Source organism: Mus musculus, chromosome 13, assembly GCF_000001635.26.
Source record: "Mus musculus strain C57BL/6J chromosome 13, GRCm38.p6 C57BL/6J".
Classification (NCBI taxonomy): domain Eukaryota; kingdom Metazoa; phylum Chordata; class Mammalia; order Rodentia; family Muridae; genus Mus; species Mus musculus.
The window spans coordinates 40,954,308-40,977,072 of record NC_000079.6 but is presented as its reverse complement, the minus strand read 5'-3'; the positions used below and the strand labels follow the sequence as shown (position 1 = coordinate 40,977,072).

The 22,765-nt window shown below is 46.0% G+C and overlaps 1 protein-coding gene and 1 long non-coding RNA gene across 5 annotated transcripts in view; one reads left to right on the top strand and one right to left on the bottom strand.

The window, feature by feature from the left end:
- Positions 1 to 20,657, top strand: part of A730081D07Rik (RIKEN cDNA A730081D07 gene) — a 44,731-nt gene extending 24,074 nt beyond the window's left edge. Inside the window, exons 2-5 of the long non-coding RNA NR_155347.1 lie at positions 16,925 to 17,145; positions 17,927 to 18,088; positions 18,714 to 18,812; positions 19,424 to 20,657. This is a non-coding gene — a long non-coding RNA (RIKEN cDNA A730081D07 gene). The remainder of the gene's footprint in view (positions 1 to 16,924; positions 17,146 to 17,926; positions 18,089 to 18,713; positions 18,813 to 19,423) is intronic.
- Gcnt2 (glucosaminyl (N-acetyl) transferase 2, I-branching enzyme) overlaps positions 16,181 to 22,765 on the bottom strand; it is a 101,125-nt gene continuing 94,540 nt past the window's right edge. For all 4 annotated transcript variants that reach the window (XR_003950430.1, NM_023887.4, NM_008105.3 and 1 more), the window contains exon 3: positions 16,181 to 18,921. Coding sequence is in view for 3 of the 4 variants with exons in the window: in NM_023887.4 (NP_076376.3) it covers positions 18,731 to 18,921 (191 nt within the window). In the remaining variant the exon portion in view is untranslated. The remainder of the gene's footprint in view (positions 18,922 to 22,765) is intronic.

Here is a 22,765-nt window from a genome sequence, read left to right as displayed (position 1 = left end):
CCACTGGGGTTTAAGACCTAAGCTAGACTGGAGACCAGGCTGTCTGTGCATAGACCATTGCCCCACAAGTTTCTGGCTTCAACAAAGACTAGTCAATGGACTTTGTAGGAAAGAAAGGCATAGAAGAAGGGAAATTTTACATCTAAATCCTCTGGCTAGGGTTGCAACCGGGTAGTGTAGCTTGTGCTTGGCATATACAAGGCCATGAGTTCAACTTCAGACACCAGGATAAGAAAAGGAAATTTTCGTGTATCTCCATGTTTGCTAGTGCTAAGGACCCAAAGGAAGACCATACCAGAGCACTTCTGTGTTCAGTCACAGAATGGCAAAGCCTTCCCCATATGGCTCAGGCTCAGCATTGGCCAAGGCCTCCTCTGCTCTGAATGAAAATGTTGACAGTGTGTGCAAGTGCGGCTGTTTACCAAGGTTTGACCAGTGTGTGTAAAAACTAGTCACTGCAGCTTCCTGCTCCCAGAGGGTTACAGCTGGAGGCTACTGGCCCTCAGACGCCTACCCAGTGTAGCTGACTCTTTCTCCTGTGTTATACACAATAAACACAGAGATGCAGTCCATCCGAGCAGGCACAGCCCACCTGACCCCAGCTTTACCGTATTGTGTTTCGTGTCGGGTTTTCTATCTGCTTGTTTTTCCTTGTTCCATTGATGCCCCACTTAGGTTTTCAGGATGAAGCTATTCAGGCTGCAGTACAAGGGAGCAGAGACCCTCGAGTTAGGAATTCAGCCAAGCCAGCATCAAGACTGGCTCTGTGAGACTGACTGGGCCTGATGCCGGGCTGTTAAACTGTAAGATGATGCATTTGTGTTTTGGGTAGTGTGTTTAAACAAACAAACAAACATACAAACACAACAAGAAACTACATGACAAGAAGCTAGTACGGACGCTGCCATACAAGGACAGTTTTTCTGTCTGTTTTTTCTCATAGTATTTTAGCTTTGGGGCCTGAGGTGGGGGATCCGGCATTATGGTCAGAAGGTACAGAAACCACTTCTGAACTGTCGCATTCTGATGACTAAGACATACTGATTTCAAGTGGGCTAGGAGAACCTTAGGACCTGTGGGGTCAGGTGTGATGCTATAGATGTTGCCAAGAAAGCTACATCTGGTTGTTTAAGGCCCTGTGCAGAAATGCCCTGGCTGGGAGCCAGAATTTAATATTGTCACTTTCTGAGACCCAAATAGGGGCAAACTGAGGGCCGAGAAGCTCGAAGAAAGAGTCATGAAGGCTATAAAGCAGACACTGACGTATAGCAACTGAGCTCTGGTCCCTGCCACCATGACTTGTGAACTTCCTTTCCCAAAAAGAAAGACCCAGGGGCCAACTGAATGCTGAGAACTTTCAAAGCAATTTAGAAAGGCATTTTCAAGGACTGAGGACAATTAGAATCTTCTTACTGGAAATGCACCTGTGAGTGTCAAGAATATCAACTCCTTAAAAACTCATACATTATATATTTCCTAGTGAAATTCTACGTTTTCAAAGACAACAAGAAAACTGCATAAGATCCCAAAGAGAGAGAATGGATTGCATTACTCGGAAAGGAGAAAACTTCCTGGGTGCCAAATGCCTCATTAGGGGCACGGTACTCACCAAAGCCTCAAAGATGCCATGGAAATTACTTTAACGTCGTATTTATAATTCAAGAAGGAAAATGAAAACCATGAGCAGTTTGTACCATTTCCAGAACATTTATGAAGTGATTACTCAAAGATGTGCTCCAACCATATAAAATATTAATCCAAGGAAAAGAGAAATGGAATCTAACAAAATTATAGCAAATAAATAATGTAAAAGCACTAAGTAGTACTAATGGCACTACTTTGATATTTCTGGTAATAAGGGAAAAAAAAATGGTCCCTAAAAGTCCAGGCACAAGTTGAGTAAATATAATAAAGTTTCCCTTCTTGCTTTAAATTCTACATATGAGGAGCTGGAGAGCTGGCTCAGGTGTTAAGAGCACTGGCTGCTACCTCAGAGGACTCGGCTTTGAGTCCCAGCACCCACGTGAAGTCTTATTGCCTGTAACTTCAATTTCAGGGGATCCAACATCTCCTGCTGGCCTCAGTGGGCAACAGGCATGCATGCCAGCTGCACAGACATTACATGCATGTAGAACATCCATAAACATACAATTCAAAAATACATGAGAGGGCTGGCGAGGTGGCTCAGCGGGTAAGGGCACTGACTGCTTTTCCGAAGGTCCTGAGTTCAAATCCCAGCAACCACATGGTGGCTCACAACCACCAGTAATGAGAGATCTGACACCCTCTTCTGGTGTGTCTGAAGACAGCAGCAGTGTATTTATTTATAATAATAAATAAATCTTTTTAAAAAATACATGAGAAATAAAGGTTCCTTATTTCTGATTCTTTTAAAGATGTGAGTTTTTTAATCCTGTACATGCGTACATGTTTGAGTGTGTACATGTGTGTGAGCATCCTCAGACACCTGAGCCTATGCACACAGCCGAGAAGAAAGCACCGGGGCCTTCTCTGTCACTCTCCACTTGATTCTTTGGTCTAGAATCTCTCCCTGTACTTGGGGGTCAGCCATGCTGGGAAGCAGTAAACCCTAGAGATTCCCATTCCCCTCCTTGGAGCTGGGGTTACATCGGTTCACAGGATGCCCAGCTGGTTAAGTGGGTGCTGGCGATCTGAATGTCTGTCCTCACGATGACAGGGCAAACACTCTCAACATCTCCCCAGAACATTTTTCGTCTATTAAGTTAGCTACAATAGCATTTCCATGCTTCTCTCAGTCTGATAATAGATATCTTCATCTTCACTTTCTGGAGTCTCACTTTTAAGACTAGCATGTTGGTGGTAGGGTTTTGGTGAGTGGTTGGAACTGAGTTTTGTGTGAATTGTCTCATGAATAGTCTCTTCTTCCTTTGCTTGTTTGGAACAAAGTTCCTGGTCATTCTGATTGGCTGATCCTGCTGATGTCATGGCGAGAGGTGTGGATTTTTGGTACATTTCCGGTGTCCGTTCACCTTAGAGACATCTTCCTGAAGTATGTAGAAATGACGCCAGTCTTTTTTTTTTTTGACTTATGAATATGAGTAACACCACCATTGCTCCCCTCAGACACACCAGAAGAGGGCACCAGACCCCATTACAGATGGTTGTGAGCCACCATGTGGTTGCTGGGAATTGAACTCAGGACCTCTGAAAGAGCAGCCAGTGCTCTTAACCGCTGAGCCATCACTTCAGCCCTGCCAGTTTTTTCTTAATTTTTTTTTCAGACCTTAGAGAACCTGTAATACCTTTCCAGGAATAGGATGTGGATAGGATGCCCACATACTGTCTAATGAATCACAGACCACTATCGCTGGAGAAGGAGAACAGAGGAGGTTAGCACCAGAGGTGAAGAGAGAAGGTGCTGCAGATCCTGCCCAGGCTACAGGCTTTAATCCGAGTTCCTGACTTTTAGAAAAAGGCCAAAGTTCTTGAGGCTAGAAAACATCTCATCAGATTTGTGGTTTCACAGTATCCCGCTGCTTGTGAAATGGATAGCCAGGAATGTTAAGGAGGTTGTAGGAACCCATTTAGAAAATGTTTTGCAGAGGCCAAATGTTATTTGCAGAGTGGTTTTGAAGAGAGTGCTATCAGGAGTGAAGCAGATGAAGACTCCGCAGGCCTGGTAGTTGACCTGGCTTCTGCGGTGAGAGAGGAGTCTTGAGCTATCTTGGGATATGTGGACTTTAAGGTCCCAATGAGACACCCAAGAGGAGATGGTGTTTGCTTGTTTGTTTTTATTGAGACAGATGTCTCTACTGCGTAGCCCTGTAGACCAGCTGGCCTTGAACTCACAAAGACCCATTTGCCTCTGCTGGGACTATAGGCATGCTTACCACACCCAGTTCTTCTGAGGAGAGATGCTGAACAAGTTAGCCACACACATTGGGAGGGGAGATAAATGTTGGCAGGTTTGAATCGGGGGATTACCACATTGAAGAGATGGCTCACTGAGTAACAACGGTGCTTGCTGACAAGCCTGACCGCCCGAGTGCCATTCCTGGAGCCTACATGCTGTGAGAAGAGAACCAGCTCTCACAAACTGTCCTTTGACCTTCATACAATGGCATGCAGGTGCCCATACACACTCACACTGTAAGTAACTTTAGACTCTCTTTTAAAAGGTAGGGAATTGCTGTGTATGGGTTGCAGCTGTGAAGAAGTTGCTTGTTCTAGCCTACAGTTTGCTACTGTTGTTTGTTTTTTTTTTTTAATTAGCACACAAAGTAATAAACTTTCTTGTAGCATTTTCTTTCATTTTAATTAATTAATTAATTTATTTATTTATTTGGAAGTTAGGCACATGTGCTGTAGTATACATTTGAAGGTCAGAGGACTGCTTAGGGAGTCACTTCTATCCTATCGTGTAAGTTCCAGGAACTGGACTCAAGACATCACTCTTGGTAGCAAGAGCCCCTCCTCCCTGAGCCATGTCACTGGCCCTACTATATCACTTTCGTACTTTGATTTTTCCCCTTGCAATGGTCAGCTTGGCATAAACTAGAGCCACCTGAGAAGGAATCTCAGTTGAGGGCCCATCTTTATCAAATTAGCTTGTGGACATGTGGGGGGGGGGGTATTGGTACCCTCTGGGTTTATGAGTGATATGGGAGGGGCTGGCTCACTGTGGGCCGTACTGCCCCTAGCAAGTAATTCTGGACTGTGTAAGAAAGCAAGCTGGGCAAGTCATGAAAAGAAGCCAATAGTGAATCCGGGCGTGGTGGCCCACGCCTTTAATCTCAGCACTCAGGAGGCAGAGGCAGGCGGATTTCTGAGTTCGAGGCCAGCCTGGTCTACAGAGTAAGTTCCAGGACAGCCAGGGCTGTACAGAGAAATGGTTCCTGCCTTCAGCTCCTGCCTTGACACAGGGATAGGCTGCATATAACCTCCTGCCCTGACATACATAATACATCCTTTGCAAAACCTGTGGGCTGAAAGAAACCCTTTCCTCCCCCAAAGTTGATTTGGCCATGGTTACCACAGCAACAGAAACCAAACTAGGTCACTGGTTCACGCCCCTCCCCCTGCCTTGTGCCTTCTGCCCTAAGAGCCCCCTTTCAGCGTTCCTGGTACAGGTGTTCTATTATGCCCCAGCCCCTGACTCAAACCCTCTTATTTTCTCTGTGCTCCCCTTTCTAGTTACAGTCCACCTATCCAGACTTACAGGCTCACATATATATTTATATACATAAGTTAGAAGCTAGGATCCACATAGGAGAGATATCATACAGTATGCACGTTTCTTATCACTTCATATAAGAGTATCCAGAACCATTCATTTTCCTGCAAATGATGTTTGCTTTATGACGAAATAAATTCCATTTTGTATCTATACCACATTTTCATTAGCCATTCGTCTGTTGATGAACATCCAGTCTGGTCCAAATTCTTTGCTACCAAGAATATAAGGCAAAAATAAATGTGGTTAGCGGTTGGACATCAGAGCCCTTTACATATCTGTTCTCAGTGTGTCTTAGAACATCCCCACGTCTTGCTTTATCTGGCCCAGCTCCCATTTGCCCTAGAGCACAGCGAGAAGTCATGTGGCATTTCCCATCCAGGGGTGTGTTGTAAGAAATGTGTCACCAAGCAGTTTCATCTTTGAGCAAACACCACAGAGAGACTTGTGTAACTCAGACAGGTCAATCACTATTCCTGGCCTCTTGACACCATTAAGATGTGGTAATCACGAGATATGTATATGACTTGTTATAGCTGCTCCCCCACCTCCGTAGGCTAGAAGATTTATGCTTTAAACTAACAACACAAAAGACACCATTGTAAATATACAAACAAGTTGTAGATTATGGTGTATGTCCATCTTTGTGTGTGCTGTCGTTGTCTACAAGGTAGGAGGTGTGTTTGTGTCTCATTGCCACAACACGAGCGAAATGCTTTGGGCTGATGTAACAGATCTGGTGAAAATGAATCTATTCTAAAGAGACACTCTGTCTCTCCATCTGACTACCAGACTATTGAAACAGGAGAGCAATGAGAATCCCCAATCATCAGATTCTCACTCTGGGGGAAGGAGAGGGTGCCAGACAGACAGGAACTTGTCTCCCAGAGAGAGATTTCCTAGAGTTCTTACAGCCTGCCAGTCCACCTTACAGAAGGGGACCGAAAGCCCCAGACACAGTTTGGTGGAGTCTACTTAGATGTGGATGGATATCCAACGTCCTGTATTTAAACTTTAATCTCACTTCAAGACCCCAAAGACGGACTTGAGGGAGATTCCCTGGCTCCCTTTGTCCTTTTCAATATGGCTACACTGAGTAAATCTCCTTTTGCTGTTTTCCACTATTAATTGGATTTTTAAAATTGGCTCATTAAGTATGGTGGCTGAATTTTGGTTGGAGCACAGGCTACAATGCCCAAATCTGAGGTGCTAGGCTGGCTGTTGATGTCGTTAGGCAGTAAGGACCTTTCAACTTCATTATAACCTTCTAGAGGCACTGTGTTTAGCCCACTGTCAAACTGTTATGTTGTTTTTAAGATAAAAAGCCCCACTCTGTAGCTCAGGCTGGCCTTGAACCTTTAGCAATCCTCTTATGTCAGCTTCTTTTTGTTATTGGTGGTGGTTGTAGTGGTTTTTGAGACAGGGTTTCTTTGTGTAGCCTTGACCATCTGCGGCACCACTCCCTGGTCCAAGAATATATAGGTAGGTGTGGCCTTGTTGGAATAGGTGTGACCTGGTTGGAGTAGGTGTGTCACTGTGGGTGTGGGCATAAGATCCTCACCCTAGTTGCCTGGAAGTCAGTCTTCCACTAGTAGCCTTTGGATGAAGACGTAGAACTCTGGAAGAGGCAGTACAGAACCATTTGTAGTTAAGGTTACAGGTGGGGCAGAGTCCAATCCTTGAAAAACAGAGATTTAATCATAAACGAGAATGCACCTAGTTTGTCTTTACTGTAAGATGGCTTTTAAGCCTAAAATGGAGGCAGGCTGGTTCTTCAATGTGGTCATTAGAACACAACGATAGATCCCTGGGTTCCAAAGACAAGGTCGCTGCTTGATTATTCTGAATTGCTAATGCCACTCAGCCAAAACTGCTGGTGAAAGTGACTGATCCTATTCTTCATGAAGGAAACTGCACACCCACTGGGAGAGAGGAACAAATCAAACACCTGAATGCATATAGGGTTCCTCTTAGGACTTCCAGGCCCAATCACAAAGGTGAATTGAAAACTACAGTAGCCCAAAGGAGACAAAACTATAGAGAGTCATATACCTCAGAAAAGCTTTCAGTCACTCCACCTGGGGAAAAAAAAATGTAGCTGGCTGAGACCAGCTTAAAGGCAAGAGAACATGAATGGTTGGTGGAAGAACTTCACAGAGATCGCCTACAGCCTTCTGATGGATTATCATGGCGAGAATTTAGTGGCTTTGTATGCTTTCTATTTGTTTGTGTGAACTTCTGTCCACCGGTAACCATTTCTAATCTCTCTTCTCTCTGTGACTTTCTATATCAGTTATAGGAGACTAACTTTAGATTTGTTCGACAATGTAACAGAACATTCCATTGAGTTGGGGTTGTGTGGTCAGACTATTGCTTGAGTCCTGGGGAGACGTGAACTAACATGTATTCATCCCAAACATGGTATTGATGACACACAAAAGAAACCATTCTATGCTTCTGGCCTGGTGAGCCAATGAGTGCATTCAGGTTATTTACAGGAGTGTGTGGGGTAGGCACCTAAAGGCAGTTACAACGTAAGAACTGCAAAATCTCAAAAAGGCCGCAGCCCCAGAGCTTCCTGCTCAACTTGCAGGCAGCCTCACTGCAGAGTGTCTTTTCCCTCAGCAATTGCTTTCTGCCCATATGAGCATGGAAAGGGATCTGGGTCTTGTAACTTACTCCACCAGAGCATGCAAAGTGTCTATGGCCTCCAGAGTCCTGGGATCATCTCTCCTTCCAAGGATGTTTCAGCGTGGAGGGAATTGTGGCACAGTGAGGGGTCATCTGCTGACTGTAGGGCAACCCATCTTCCAGTTTAAGGGAAGTGTTTTCACTTAAGAGGACATGGTAGGTGGAGACAGCACTGTGGTGTTCTGGGGACAGTGACAGGAATGCGCAGACAGAACTGGAAATACAAGAGCACGAGGGTCAAGGGGGTGGGAGTGGGGAGCAGAGGGATGGGTGGGCAGTGCCGGGAAGTTTCTTCCCTTTTAGTTCTGAGACGAAGCTGGGCCCTTGACCTACTTCTCCTTTGCCAGTTCACACGGTATTTCATCAGCAATGTCAGAAAAGGGTTTCTGCAAGAGGAAGTGGCCTCCTTCTTGGTCACTGTAGGCATTGGCTTTCTGAGTCTGGTAGCTTAGTGCTGAGCTGATCTTCTTCTCAGCTGTCAGGAGGTGGGAAGGTGGATTCCCAGGGAGTTTCAGTAAATGTCCTGCAGGTCACTTCTGGTGAGTGTCACTGGGTGGGCACTCAAGTGAGGCTGAAGGGGTACTGCTCACCTTTGGCAAGTTGTGTGGCCATCCCAACATTCAGAGAGAATGTTGGCTAGATGCTAGTTGCTATGTCACAGAGGGGATCATGCTACCGGGCTGAAGGGCTTTTACATAGGGAGCCTGGCACATGCCATCTCAGCAAACTCTGCAGGTGTCCCAGAAGGTGACTGAATCTTGCTGGCACGCCAGTGGGTAGGTTCACATTTGTAGCCTCATCGTGTGACACCTTAGCATGCTTCTTAACCATCGAGGGGGCCTTGGCTATGCCCCCTTAGTGAGTTCTGAGCCCCAGACTAGCTCAGAAGTCTTTTAAAGCTTGCTCTTCCCTAACCACTGTGCCTGGACCTTAGAGAGGGTAGGCGCTCCCTGTGTCCATTACCACTACAATTAGTCATTTTCCCATTAGTAATACTTTATTAACTGGGTGTAGTGGCACTTACCCTTAATTCCAGCACTTGGGAGGAGGCAGTAGATGCATCTCTGTGAGTTCAAGACCAGGCAGGGTAACACAATGGGACCCTACCTCAAACAACAACTAGCTAGCTAACTAAATAAAAATAAATAAATAAACAAACAAACAGCCTGATGGCAGTGGTGCACACCTTTAATCCCAGCACTCGAGAGACAGAGGTAGGTGGATCTCTGTGAGTTCAAGACCAGGCTGTTCTACAGAGCAGTTCCAGGATAGTCGAGGGTACACAGCTACACTGAGAAATTCGGTGTTTGAAAGAAAACAGCCACCACAGGCCCATATTAGGCACTATTAGGAGGTGTGGCCTTGGAGCAGGCGTGGCTTTGTTGGAGATGGTGTGTGACTAGAGGGTGGGCTCTAAGGTCTCAGAAATTCAAACCAACTTACTTCCTGCTTGATTAAGATGTAGAACTCTCAGCTTCTCCCGCGTCATATCTGCCCGCACGCTGCCATGCTTCTCGTCGTGACATTAATGAACTAAACCTCTGAACTGTAGGCCAGCCTCAATGAAATATATCTCACTTTATAAGAGTTGCCACGGTCATGGTGTCTCTTCACAGCAATAAAACCCCAAGACACTTTGTCTGGACAAAGCAGAACAAACAAACAAAACAAACAAACAAAAAATACACCATTAAAATTTCTCTGTTCACAATGTAGGTGGGTTTCTGTTAATTTACTGCACCTTAATTCATTTGCAAATGGAACATAACAAGCAAATTCTAATGACTGTCAAGTGACGTCAGTGCCAAATAAGGCCAAGTCTGGGGCTGAAGTCATGCAGTCTAGTAGAACACAGTTCGGGAAGGATGGGACACATGGGACGCTAACTAATGTCTCTGCGTCCTCAGCAGCATCCATCCTCGGTTGGTCAAAACTTAAAACGAGAAAGAAAACTGAAGATCTTGCTTTATGTGGCTGGCAGAACAAAGCAACAGGCCACCAAAAGGATCAGAATGCCTGTCTTAGGATTTCCATTGCTGTGAAGAGACACCATGACCAAGGCAACTCTTCGGAAAATATTTCATTGAGGCTGGTTTACAGGTTCTGAGCTTCAGTCCATTATCATCATGACGGGAAGCATGGCACTGTGTAGGCAAATACGATGTTGGAGAAGGAGCTGAGAGTTCTGCATCTTGATCCGAAGGCAACCAGGAAGAGATTGTTCTGCAGGCTGCCAGGAGGAGGGTCTCTTCCACACTGGGCAGAGCTTGAGCACCGGGCCTCAAAGCACCACCTCCACAGTGACGTACTTCCTCCAATGAGGCCATATCTCCTAATAGTACCATTTCCCATGGGCCAAACATATTCAAAACACCAAAACACCCAAGCAACAACTGAAATAAGGCACATAAAGTGGGATGTATGGGGTAGGATCCTATAAGAGTTAAAATTCTTGGACCTAGTCAGATGGCTCAGTGGGTAAAGGCATTTACCATGGGTACTGGCTAGTTTTGTGTCAACTTGACACAGGCTGTAGTTATCACAGAGAAAGGAGCTTCAGTTGGGGAAATGCCTCGGGACCCAGCTGCAAGGCATTTTCTCAATTAGTGATCAAGAGGGAGGTCCCCTTGTGGGTGGTGCCATCTCTGAGCTAATAGTCTTGGTTCTATAAGAAAGCAAGCTGAGCAAGCCAGGGGAAGCAAGCCAGTAAAGAACATCCCTCCATGGCCTCTGCATCAGCTCCTGCTTTTTGACCTTCTTGAGTTCCAGTCCTGACTTCCTTTAGTGATCAAGAACAATGTGGAAGTGTAAGCTGAATAAACCCTTTCCTCCCCAACTTGCTTCTTTGTCATGATGTTTGTACAGGAATAGAAACCCTAAGACACCATGCAAACCTGGAGATCTAAGATTTATCCGTGGAGCTGGGCATGGTGGCGCACACCTTTAATCCCAGCACTTGGGAGGCAGAGGCTGGTGGATTTCTGAGTTCGAGGCTACCCTGGTCTACAGAGTGAGTTCCAGGACAGCCAAGGTTACACAGAGAAACCCTGTCTGGGGGGGGGGGTGCGAGGGGGGGGGAGATTTATCTGTGGAACCAATGTAAAGATAGAATAAAACCCACTGAGTTGACCTCTAAACCTCTGGCACCTTAGATTCTTAGCATGTTCTTGTAATGAATACCTGAATGGCACTGTTCACTCCTGAGACATTCACGGAGTTTTTAGTGGTCCCCAGTACTTTGGATGACATAGATTTCCCTGTCACTTGCTGTACATTTGGAAGATGGACTCTTCACATACTGTGGGTAGCTTAGGGAGGACTGTCATGATGGGTTCCCCACACATATTAAGAACCTCTGGATGGCTAGAATGCACATCTGCAGGGACCAACTCCCCTTTGTAAGTAGCTCTTCTTAAGTCTTGGCCTGGGGCCTTTAACAAGCTACCCTAAGAACAACTGGCTCTAGATGACCCCCTGGCGTGCAGAAGGAATGTCAATTTAGTCACAATCTCTTAGACATTTGGCTCTCTGGCTTACTCTATCTTTCTCTTATTGTAGCAAATTTCAGCCCATACTCAGCCTCTAATGCTTGAATGACAAGCACTTTACTGGCTGAGACATCTGTCTCTTCAGCACATTCCCCTTCCCCCTACTCTGTTTGAATAAACCTCTCTGTTTCACCCTCTTTTTTTCTTTTACTTTATTTTTTGACAGGCTCCTACTCTGCAGCCTAGACAGGACTCAATTTTGCAGCCTGTGAATACCAGCACTGCGCACCTCCATGCCTGGCCCGATGTGTAGGTTTCATTGACTCTGCACGTACAGCCCAAAGTGCCCCGCCTTCCCTGCCCAAGCTCTGGAACCAGCCATTCCAAGAAGTCTGTGGCTGACTGGGATTTTACCAAGACTAGAGACTAGAATGATGAAAACAAACCCAATGCCCAGCCAGTCTCTGTGTTCACCTGATGATAGCAAAGGTGCAGTGCAAAGTAGCTCTCAGACTGGGCAGCAGCTACCACGTGCGCTTACTGTCCCAGGAGCTTCAAACATAAATAGTAAGGCTTCCCCGTCTTGCAGTCTTGGTGCCCTGATGTGTTGTTTGGACTCTCCAACAACAGCCAGAGCAGACTGTAAGCTTTCTTACCCAGCTCTCCTTGCCCATTTGGAGAAAGCACACGCCTGTTTACTCGTGCCTTAGACAGAGACTTAGCCAAAGTAGAAATGCCACCGGTCTTCCTTCTGTGTGCTCGTTTCTCACTCTCCCCTCCTGGCTGGGGACTGGGGTGGGGGAGGTGTTGGGCACTCAAGTGTTCCCATCAGGAGGTAATCCACATCCAAGAGGATGGTCCTTTGCCTTCTTTGGGTCTGACATGCATTAGAGAGGGATTGGGTAGATCAGGAACTTATAGTCTGCAACCACGGCAAAGAACACACAGCCCATGCTTATATATCATCTATGTATTCACAGCAGAAGTGAATAATCGCGACAGAAACCATGTGACTGACAAAGCCCCAGATATTTACTCTCTCACCCATCACAGAATCAGTGTGCTCAGCCCTGGGTGAGAGAATCATGATAGATTTGTTGGGTGATCACTGGACCCAAGAGCAGGAACTCCCTTCAAGCTAATTCTTGCCTCTTATACATTTTAATAATGTGTATATTTTATACATGCATTTACATATATGTATATGCATGTATTGTGCATGCTTGGATTCTTATTTTAGTTATTGGGCCACAATTTATTATTGTCCTATTTCTGATGCAGTAGGAGAGTTCAAGGCAACCCCTGAACCTGTGACACGATTGTCACCCTTTTGGGATTCTTGTACCACACATTATAACAGTACGTTCCAGTCTCATTTTGGGTCTTCCCTGCCCAAGCTCTGGAACCAGCCATTCCAAGAAGTCTGTGGCTGACTGGGATTTTACCAAGACTAGAGACTAGAATGATGAAAACAAACCCAATGCCCAGCCAGTCTCTGTGTTCACCTGATGATAGCAAAGGTGCAGTGCAAAGTAGCTCTCAGACTGGGCAGCAGCTACCACGTGCGCTTACTGTCCCAGGAGCTTCAAACATAAATAGTAAGGCTTCCCCGTCTTGCAGTCTTGGTGCCCTGATGTGTTGTTTGGACTCTCCAACAACAGCCAGAGCAGACTGTAAGCTTTCTTACCCAGCTCTCCTTGCCCATTTGGAGAAAGCACACGCCTGTTTACTCGTGCCTTAGACAGAGACTTAGCCAAAGTAGAAATGCCACCGGTCTTCCTTCTGTGTGCTCGTTTCTCACTCTCCCCTCCTGGCTGGGGACTGGGGTGGGGGAGGTGTTGGGCACTCAAGTGTTCCCATCAGGAGGTAATCCACATCCAAGAGGATGGTCCTTTGCCTTCTTTGGGTCTGACATGCATTAGAGAGGGATTGGGTAGATCAGGAACTTATAGTCTGCAACCACGGCAAAGAACACACAGCCCATGCTTATATATCATCTATGTATTCACAGCAGAAGTGAATAATCGCGACAGAAACCATGTGACTGACAAAGCCCCAGATATTTACTCTCTCACCCATCACAGAATCAGTGTGCTCAGCCCTGGGTGAGAGAATCATGATAGATTTGTTGGGTGATCACTGGACCCAAGAGCAGGAACTCCCTTCAAGCTAATTCTTGCCTCTTATACATTTTAATAATGTGTATATTTTATACATGCATTTACATATATGTATATGCATGTATTGTGCATGCTTGGATTCTTATTTTAGTTATTGGGCCACAATTTATTATTGTCCTATTTCTGATGCAGTAGGAGAGTTCAAGGCAACCCCTGAACCTGTGACACGATTGTCACCCTTTTGGGATTCTTGTACCACACATTATAACAGTACGTTCCAGTCTCATTTTGGGTCTTCCCTGCCCAAGCTCTGGAACCAGCCATTCCAAGAAGTCTGTGGCTGACTGGGATTTTACCAAGACTAGAGACTAGAATGATGAAAACAAACCCAATGCCCAGCCAGTCTCTGTGTTCACCTGATGATAGCAAAGGTGCAGTGCAAAGTAGCTCTCAGACTGGGCAGCAGCTACCACGTGCGCTTACTGTCCCAGGAGCTTCAAACATAAATAGTAAGGCTTCCCCGTCTTGCAGTCTTGGTGCCCTGATGTGTTGTTTGGACTCTCCAACAACAGCCAGAGCAGACTGTAAGCTTTCTTACCCAGCTCTCCTTGCCCATTTGGAGAAAGCACACGCCTGTTTACTCGTGCCTTAGACAGAGACTTAGCCAAAGTAGAAATGCCACCGGTCTTCCTTCTGTGTGCTCGTTTCTCACTCTCCCCTCCTGGCTGGGGACTGGGGTGGGGGAGGTGTTGGGCACTCAAGTGTTCCCATCAGGAGGTAATCCACATCCAAGAGGATGGTCCTTTGCCTTCTTTGGGTCTGACATGCATTAGAGAGGGATTGGGTAGATCAGGAACTTATAGTCTGCAACCACGGCAAAGAACACACAGCCCATGCTTATATATCATCTATGTATTCACAGCAGAAGTGAATAATCGCGACAGAAACCATGTGACTGACAAAGCCCCAGATATTTACTCTCTCACCCATCACAGAATCAGTGTGCTCAGCCCTGGGTGAGAGAATCATGATAGATTTGTTGGGTGATCACTGGACCCAAGAGCAGGAACTCCCTTCAAGCTAATTCTTGCCTCTTATACATTTTAATAATGTGTATATTTTATACATGCATTTACATATATGTATATGCATGTATTGTGCATGCTTGGATTCTTATTTTAGTTATTGGGCCACAATTTATTATTGTCCTATTTCTGATGCAGTAGGAGAGTTCAAGGCAACCCCTGAACCTGTGACACGATTGTCACCCTTTTGGGATTCTTGTACCACACATTATAACAGTACGTTCCAGTCTCATTTTGGGTCTTCCCTGCCCAAGCTCTGGAACCAGCCATTCCAAGAAGTCTGTGGCTGACTGGGATTTTACCAAGACTAGAGACTAGAATGATGAAAACAAACCCAATGCCCAGCCAGTCTCTGTGTTCACCTGATGATAGCAAAGGTGCAGTGCAAAGTAGCTCTCAGACTGGGCAGCAGCTACCACGTGCGCTTACTGTCCCAGGAGCTTCAAACATAAATAGTAAGGCTTCCCCGTCTTGCAGTCTTGGTGCCCTGATGTGTTGTTTGGACTCTCCAACAACAGCCAGAGCAGACTGTAAGCTTTCTTACCCAGCTCTCCTTGCCCATTTGGAGAAAGCACACGCCTGTTTACTCGTGCCTTAGACAGAGACTTAGCCAAAGTAGAAATGCCACCGGTCTTCCTTCTGTGTGCTCGTTTCTCACTCTCCCCTCCTGGCTGGGGACTGGGGTGGGGGAGGTGTTGGGCACTCAAGTGTTCCCATCAGGAGGTAATCCACATCCAAGAGGATGGTCCTTTGCCTTCTTTGGGTCTGACATGCATTAGAGAGGGATTGGGTAGATCAGGAACTTATAGTCTGCAACCACGGCAAAGAACACACAGCCCATGCTTATATATCATCTATGTATTCACAGCAGAAGTGAATAATCGCGACAGAAACCATGTGACTGACAAAGCCCCAGATATTTACTCTCTCACCCATCACAGAATCAGTGTGCTCAGCCCTGGGTGAGAGAATCATGATAGATTTGTTGGGTGATCACTGGACCCAAGAGCAGGAACTCCCTTCAAGCTAATTCTTGCCTCTTATACATTTTAATAATGTGTATATTTTATACATGCATTTACATATATGTATATGCATGTATTGTGCATGCTTGGATTCTTATTTTAGTTATTGGGCCACAATTTATTATTGTCCTATTTCTGATGCAGTAGGAGAGTTCAAGGCAACCCCTGAACCTGTGACACGATTGTCACCCTTTTGGGATTCTTGTACCACACATTATAACAGTACGTTCCAGTCTCATTTTGGGTCTTCCCTGCCCAAGCTCTAGGGCCAGCTCTGCTGCAAGAAGTCTGTGGCTGACTGGAATTTTACCAAGACTAGAAACTAAAATGATGAAAGCAAACCCAATGCCCAGCCAGTCTCTGTGTTCACCTGAAGATGGCCCAAGTGCAGTGCAAAGTGTCCCTTAGTCCACAAATGGAAAGGTCAATTATGTTTTTTAGTGGAGAGATAATTTTAAGACAGCTATACATGTATAAATGTGTTTCTTTTGTCCTTTTCAAAAGCTGGGGGACCCAGTGCATATTAACCAGGTATCAAATAAATATCCACTATTCCTGAAGGTGGAAAACAATATATTAATTTATTTCCAAGGAAACAAAACCAGAAAACATCCGAAAAAACAAAATGGACACAGTAGATACAGGCACAATCCCTGCTATGCAAATGCTACGCTCCTTTTTTCAATAGTATTTACAGTAAAGAGGTGACCAACAATGGGCATGTAAACTTCTCCAGAAAAAGAATGTTTCATTTTCCATGAGATCTCAATCCAGTGTAAAACATTAGTCTTCAGGTGCTCTCATCCAAGTAACAAATAAAAAAGAGACCGGTTTTAGACTTCGCCTTGACCAAGTGCTTCCTACCCCTCGACCCTTTATTACCCGACACAACCCATTTTACTTTTCAGCAGAAGAGACAAGAGAGTTTTACACGAAGTGATTCCCTTTAAAGATGCATAACATTCAGTCCAATGACAGCACAAGAATGAAGTTGTGGAAAGTGACATCATTTAAAGCATGTGGGGTTTTTTCCCTGCTAGAATAAATAAATATTTCTAAATGTAAAAGCACTAATAAAAAAAATCACAAAAGCATGTATGTGTGTATGCATATGGGGCGGGGGAGTGCCCAGGCACAAGGACCTGTGTGAGGAGGTTTGAGCGTTCCTTTCAGTAGTGGACTCTCTCCCTCTGTCCCGTGGGACCCAGGAATTGAATGCAGGTCATCAGGTTTGGCTGCAAGCACCCTCACCTACTGAGTCCCAACCTCACGTTTTTTGCTTTTTTTTCCTGAATGACAGAACTTTTTCTCATTAATAACACTGAGACCATTCTTAAACTCCACCTTCTCTGGCGACACTACACACGGCTATACTTCATCTTCTCTCCACATCCCTAAAGAAATGAGAGACTCAGAAAGACACCCTGAGGTCTTAGAATTTGCTTCCTACTGATCATGAACCATCCTAAGGCTTGCTACATCATCTGCAAGATGCAGGTCCTCATGTGGCCCACCAGAGGGGTGAGTATGTGTGCGGACTCTTCAATAAAAGGAGACAAGAAGGAGTTGGTGGAGTCACAAAGAGGCTCTAGCTTTCGTTTCCTCCTTCCTGTCTCTGGATTAATCTATTAATTGATACATTGCTGATCTCTATGGCCCAATATAATATATAGCCAGGGCAGAGTATGTGCTAAGTGTAGCCATTTTGTAAGAGTCTAGAGCAGGGTTTCAAAAGCTGATACCACTCCCCAGAGTTTAACAGTGGAGAAAGAATCTGTCTTGCTTCCCTCGTGTCTGTCAGCATGTGTCTGGGGGAATCATAGACATTCAAGAGGCGTTTGTTGAATGTAGGCTGACGAATGGATGGATGGATGGATGGATGGATGGATGGATGGATGGATGGATGAGGGAACAAGGAAAAATGACACAGATGTCCACCTGTCATAAAAAGCTCTTGAGATCCAGGTGTTCCTGTCAGCAGCAATCATTGCAAGCTGGAAGCTGTCCTGATGCCGCTAAAGCTGCACACAACAGAACCGGGTCCCCGTCTCTCACATAGAAACGAAACCCCAGGAGTGATTCATTCACAGGTTCCAGACCCACACAGTAGCACCTTTCCTGTGGGAAAGAAAGAATTCCTTCATCCCTGTGAGGACGTTCCAGTGTTCTCTGGGAGAAGAGAACACTCTGGAATAGAACACGGAAATGTCCGGCATCCCTGAGGCATCCTCTTCCTGCAGCCACCTCCCGTCTCACGGCACGTGCTGTCGGTCACTTGTGAATGGCTTTGTTCTGTCCACAGAACTGCAGACACAAGTAAACTGAAGATGTCGGTGTTCACAAGACCCGTGCGTGATGCTGGAGATGGAACCTAACTCTGCACAAATGTCAGTCAAATGCTTGGACACTGAACTTACATAGTTCCTCAGCTCTTCAGGATCAGTTTGTATTAAACGAAATTGATGTGAGTTACTAGGAAGCTGTCTCTGTGCGCCTATGTGTGCCTGAGAATATAGTTGCTAGGAATGTGGAACGAGAGCTTCCTTCTCAAATAAGTTCTGATTTCCTCAGACAGTATTATCCACCATTCTCCTTTGAACAGGGTATACTAATATGAGTATCTGGCACAGAGATCTGATACATTTGAATTTATCACCGACCACCTAGCAGACGGAGACGCAGATGAGCGTCAAGTGACCGCCAGACGCCAGAGCCAGGTGTGGTTGTCCACACTCGGACTAGCAGCCCTTAGAGGGCCAAGGCGGAGGATTAAGAGTTCAAGGCCATCCTGGGCTACCTGACAAGAAACAGGCTTGCTAGAGATATCTAGCAAGACCCTACCTATCTTTTAAAAAAGAAGAGAAAAAAAGGATTTGGGGTGGGGGGGAAACGACAGAAAAATGCTGGACAGTTTCATGCAGCCATCCTGTCAAATGTATTACAGTGCTCAGTGGATATTGCAAGCAGAGCCATGTTGCCAGATCCTCACGGTTCCCTGAAAACCATTTTTTAAAAAAGTCTTCAGCATAGCCAAGACCAGAGTCTCTTGGAAAAGAAAGCTCTTCTTTACGTCTTCAATTTCCATTTAGGCCCGAGCTGCTGCGGGTCAGAAATACCAGCTCGGCTGTATGGCGATCTCACTCTGGTTGAGTGTTCTTTCTCGAAGCCTCAGTTCCAGGCATTCCACGGTAAGAGGGTATGTGTTGAGTTCAAATTTGTTAGCAAACAGGCTTTGCGAATTAATCAGCCACTGCAAGTCTCCGTTTCCATAGATACAAATGCCATGGACGTAGTGACCTGTGGGGGAAAGAGCAGAGGCACAGTTAGAACATACCTGCCTTTAGAAGTTGTGGGGTTGGTGAACTAGAGACAGCAGAAACCGAATCAGGTGTAATGAGACGCTGATGAAACAAGACTGGGCTACCCTAGTCCACCAGGAGCCAAGGCTGTTTGGGACAAAATTTGTCTGTTTAGGACAAATGGCTCATAGGCACTTGAGTAAGAAGAGCACGGTAGAGCAGAAGAAAACAGTGACCTAAAGAAGTTCACGCATGTACAAATGAGCATTCCAGGTATGTTCTAGGAGTGCAGGGATGGAAGACGCCCTTCCGGGTTGGGTTGTCTCTTCTCTGAGCTCTGAGAGAGTCTATGTGTGTCACCTTCACCCTTGGGCATGTTACATACTAAGTCTTACTAAGGAAGCATGCCAGCACTAGACTCTGCATGTAGCTCAGGTTGGTCTTGAATTAGCCATCAGTCTCTCAAGTGTTGGGATAACATGTGTTCCCTGCTGTGCCAGGTCTCTGTGACTGCTCCTCTCCAAACCATTTCCCTCCATATTCTGAAGCCACCATCTTGGCCCACGCTGCTTCTGTCTTACTGTCTGGACAGCGCTTAAAGGGAGGCTCCTCTTGTAATGTGGGCGTCGGGAAGATTCTGTTAATACATGGAAGGAGAGGTTCTACTCCATTGAGACCGTCTACCACTGTCATTTACGACTCCCTGCCCTGGTCACTCTGCTCTTCTGGACTCTTCCTCGCCCTACTTTAACCCTGGATCAACCACTTCAGACACACCATCTCCCCTGCCAGTCCCAAGCACAGCAGGCTGGCTCTCTCTGATAGTCCCCAGAGGTTCGAACTTCTCCTGTAACCCTCTTCTCTCCCAGAGACACACAGCCCAGCCCCGGTCGACACCTCAAGGTCATGTTCTCAGAAAGACCTATGTAATGGCTATTCCTGTTTGTCAACTTGACTCTATCTGGAATGACCTACAATCCAGAATTGGAGGGCTCACCTGTGATCCAGATCTTGAGGCTGGAAGACACAAGTTTCTGACCTCAATCTTAGCATGGAGATCTTGAGGCACAGTGGCCATGAAAAGCTTAGGTCCAGGCAAGGTTGTATATGTCTTTAATCTCAGGAGACTTGAGACAAGGAGATCTCTGAGTTTAAGGTCAGCCTGGGACAAAAGCAAGTCCCAGATCCAGGCATGGTGGTAACACACCTTTAATCTGGGCCACACCTTCTGCTGGAGGCCTACATAAAGACATTGGAAGGAGGAAGATTCCCTCTTCTTTGCACTTAGCTGCCAGCACATCTGTTGGAACCTTCTTCTACAGATGACCAGCTGAAACAACTAGCTGGTGGGACTGAGAACTACAAGATTCTTGGACTTCCCATTCACAGCTGAGCATTGTGGGACTACAGACTGTAAGTCCTCACAATACATCCCCTTCATATAGAGAGACATTCCCTAAGCACTGTGACCTAGAGAACCCTGACTAATGCAGCCTACCCAACTGCCCTCCCTCCCTCACTTGTGTTTTAGGATTTATTGTCAATTGACGAGTGTGCATGTGTGTATATGTACACGTGTAAACACACACAGAGCGCATGCATAGATGTATGCATCATATAGATAACATACACATAAATATTATACAATTATAGATAATCTTTACAAAGTTATAGTTTCATTTATGCATTAATTTTTGTTTCATAAATACATATTAAAATGTGTAAGGCTATACATGACTCATAAGTATTTCATGATATGTGTGACATTCACCTGTTTACAGGGCTTTGTAGATATATGAAAGGAGAGAGATACTATTTCTTGTCCATCTTTCTAGGCAATTCCTTGCTGCTCTTTGGCTGGCTCACATGCTCCAGAAAAGCAGGGATTTTAGACCACTTGGCCCACTCTGCATCCTCTGCCTCTGGTGCAATGGCTGGTAAATATTTCAGCGCTGCATTAGTAATTATTGATGGAAGGGACAGAGAAGGCTGAGAGGCGGGTAGGAGATAGGTTCATCTGTGAACCTTGGGTGACTGGGTGTGGAAAAACTGTAGGCGATGTCTCAGGAACCACTGGAGAGGGGGAAGACTTCTGTTTGAATAGGGATTCTGTTGAGGATGAGGAGTTGGAACACGAGTGACAGAAAGTTGGAACGGTCCCCAGAGCTCTGTGGCAGGGTTACTAAGGGTCATTAAAAGTCAGAGCCAAGGCCCCACCCTAGTAAGCCAGGTTCAACAACCCATCTTTATTTAGTAAACCAAACACATACGGAAGAGGAGAAGCAGAAAAAGGAAATCTATTAAATGTGGCCACACTGAGAAGAGGGAACAAATAGATCCAGTGACTCGCCCCAAGACCACGGAGGTGACCAGAGGAATGAAATGGTCCCAGCCAAGGTGTGGTCCTACCCTGGACTGACCCATCTTTGTCAGGGCTCCAGTCTCTCTAGCAAGGTGGTTGGTCAGGCAAGCTGTCGGGGCTTGGTGAAACCTCTACGAGAGAGACAAGGTCTCCCACTGGCTGGCACTAGGCTTTAGCATTTCCCCCTCCTGGGGAATCCCAATTCCTCGTGGTGCTTCATTTCAAGTCTGAGAGTGGAAGAGAGAACAGAATCTCTTCTACGTTGTGTTACCGAGTCACAGCTATAAGGACATGCAATGTCCCACCCCTCTGGATTCTGCCTCTTTCTTTTCTCTGCATACTAGTTTGTAAGGTCATTTCTATAGACCCGGAACCGTGTGACGTCTTCAGGTAATTCACTGGCAAAGCAGGCATCTAAAGAAGAAAGATGAAATCCTAGTCCGAGGGTTTGGGCTGCCCGGGTCCTGTACAGTTCCTACAATGTGATCAATAAAGATCCCTACAGAGATGCAAGGCTGACCAGTTTACGCCTGGGCACAGGGAAAGGCAGAGAGAAGAGGCTGCAGGTAGGTCTCAGAGACAGTAGCTCCTCTGGTGGGGGGAAGGGTACAGCTCAAAGTAGTGCCACTACCTGGGTAACTGGTGTGGATGAGGCAGATTAGGAGGTAGGCTACGGCTGCTGGCTTGAGGATGCTGTGAAGATGATGGATGCAGATACGGGGAACCCGACTGGGTTTGGGGATTTGTTTTGTTTTGACCAGGTCTCACTATGTTATCTCTGGCTGTCCTGGAATTGACTATGTAGACCAGGCTGGCCTTGAACCCACAGAGAGAGCCACCTGTCTCTGCCTCGAAAGCACTGGGATCAAAGGTGTGTGCCACTACTGCCTAACTCTGACTGGGATCCTGTGAGAGAGGAAATTAGAGTATTGGAAACAAATAAACAAACAAAAAAAGACACATGAGAGCACAGGGAGAAGATGGTGCTTAAAAGCCACAGGAGAGAGGCCAAAAGAGGAGCCAACTCTGTGCTGCTTGATCTTGCATTTCCAGTCTTAAGAAAAACAAGGAACTTTCTGTTTGATAAGCTGTCCAGCCTGTGCTGCTTTGTTACGGCAGGTTCGTTAAGCAGGTTGGTAAACCTGCCAAGTATGTGCTGGGTCGTGCTCAGAGTGGTGGGTGTCCAGACCGGATGGAGCTCCTTCTTTAGAAGTCTATAGAAATGACAAGTGAATGGCTGGGGAGATGGCTCAGCGGTTAACAGTATTGGCCACCCTTCTGAAGGTCATGAGTTCAGTCCTGGGCCATCTGCAAAAATGACACTGGCTGGCAGAGCATGGGGCACATTTCTGCAGTCCCAGCACTTAGGAGACAGAAGTGTCAGAACCCAGATTTCAAGGACTTCCTTAGCTACACAGCAAGTTCTAGGTGACCCTGAGCTACATGAGACCCTCGCTCATTCCATCCCCCCACTCTGCCA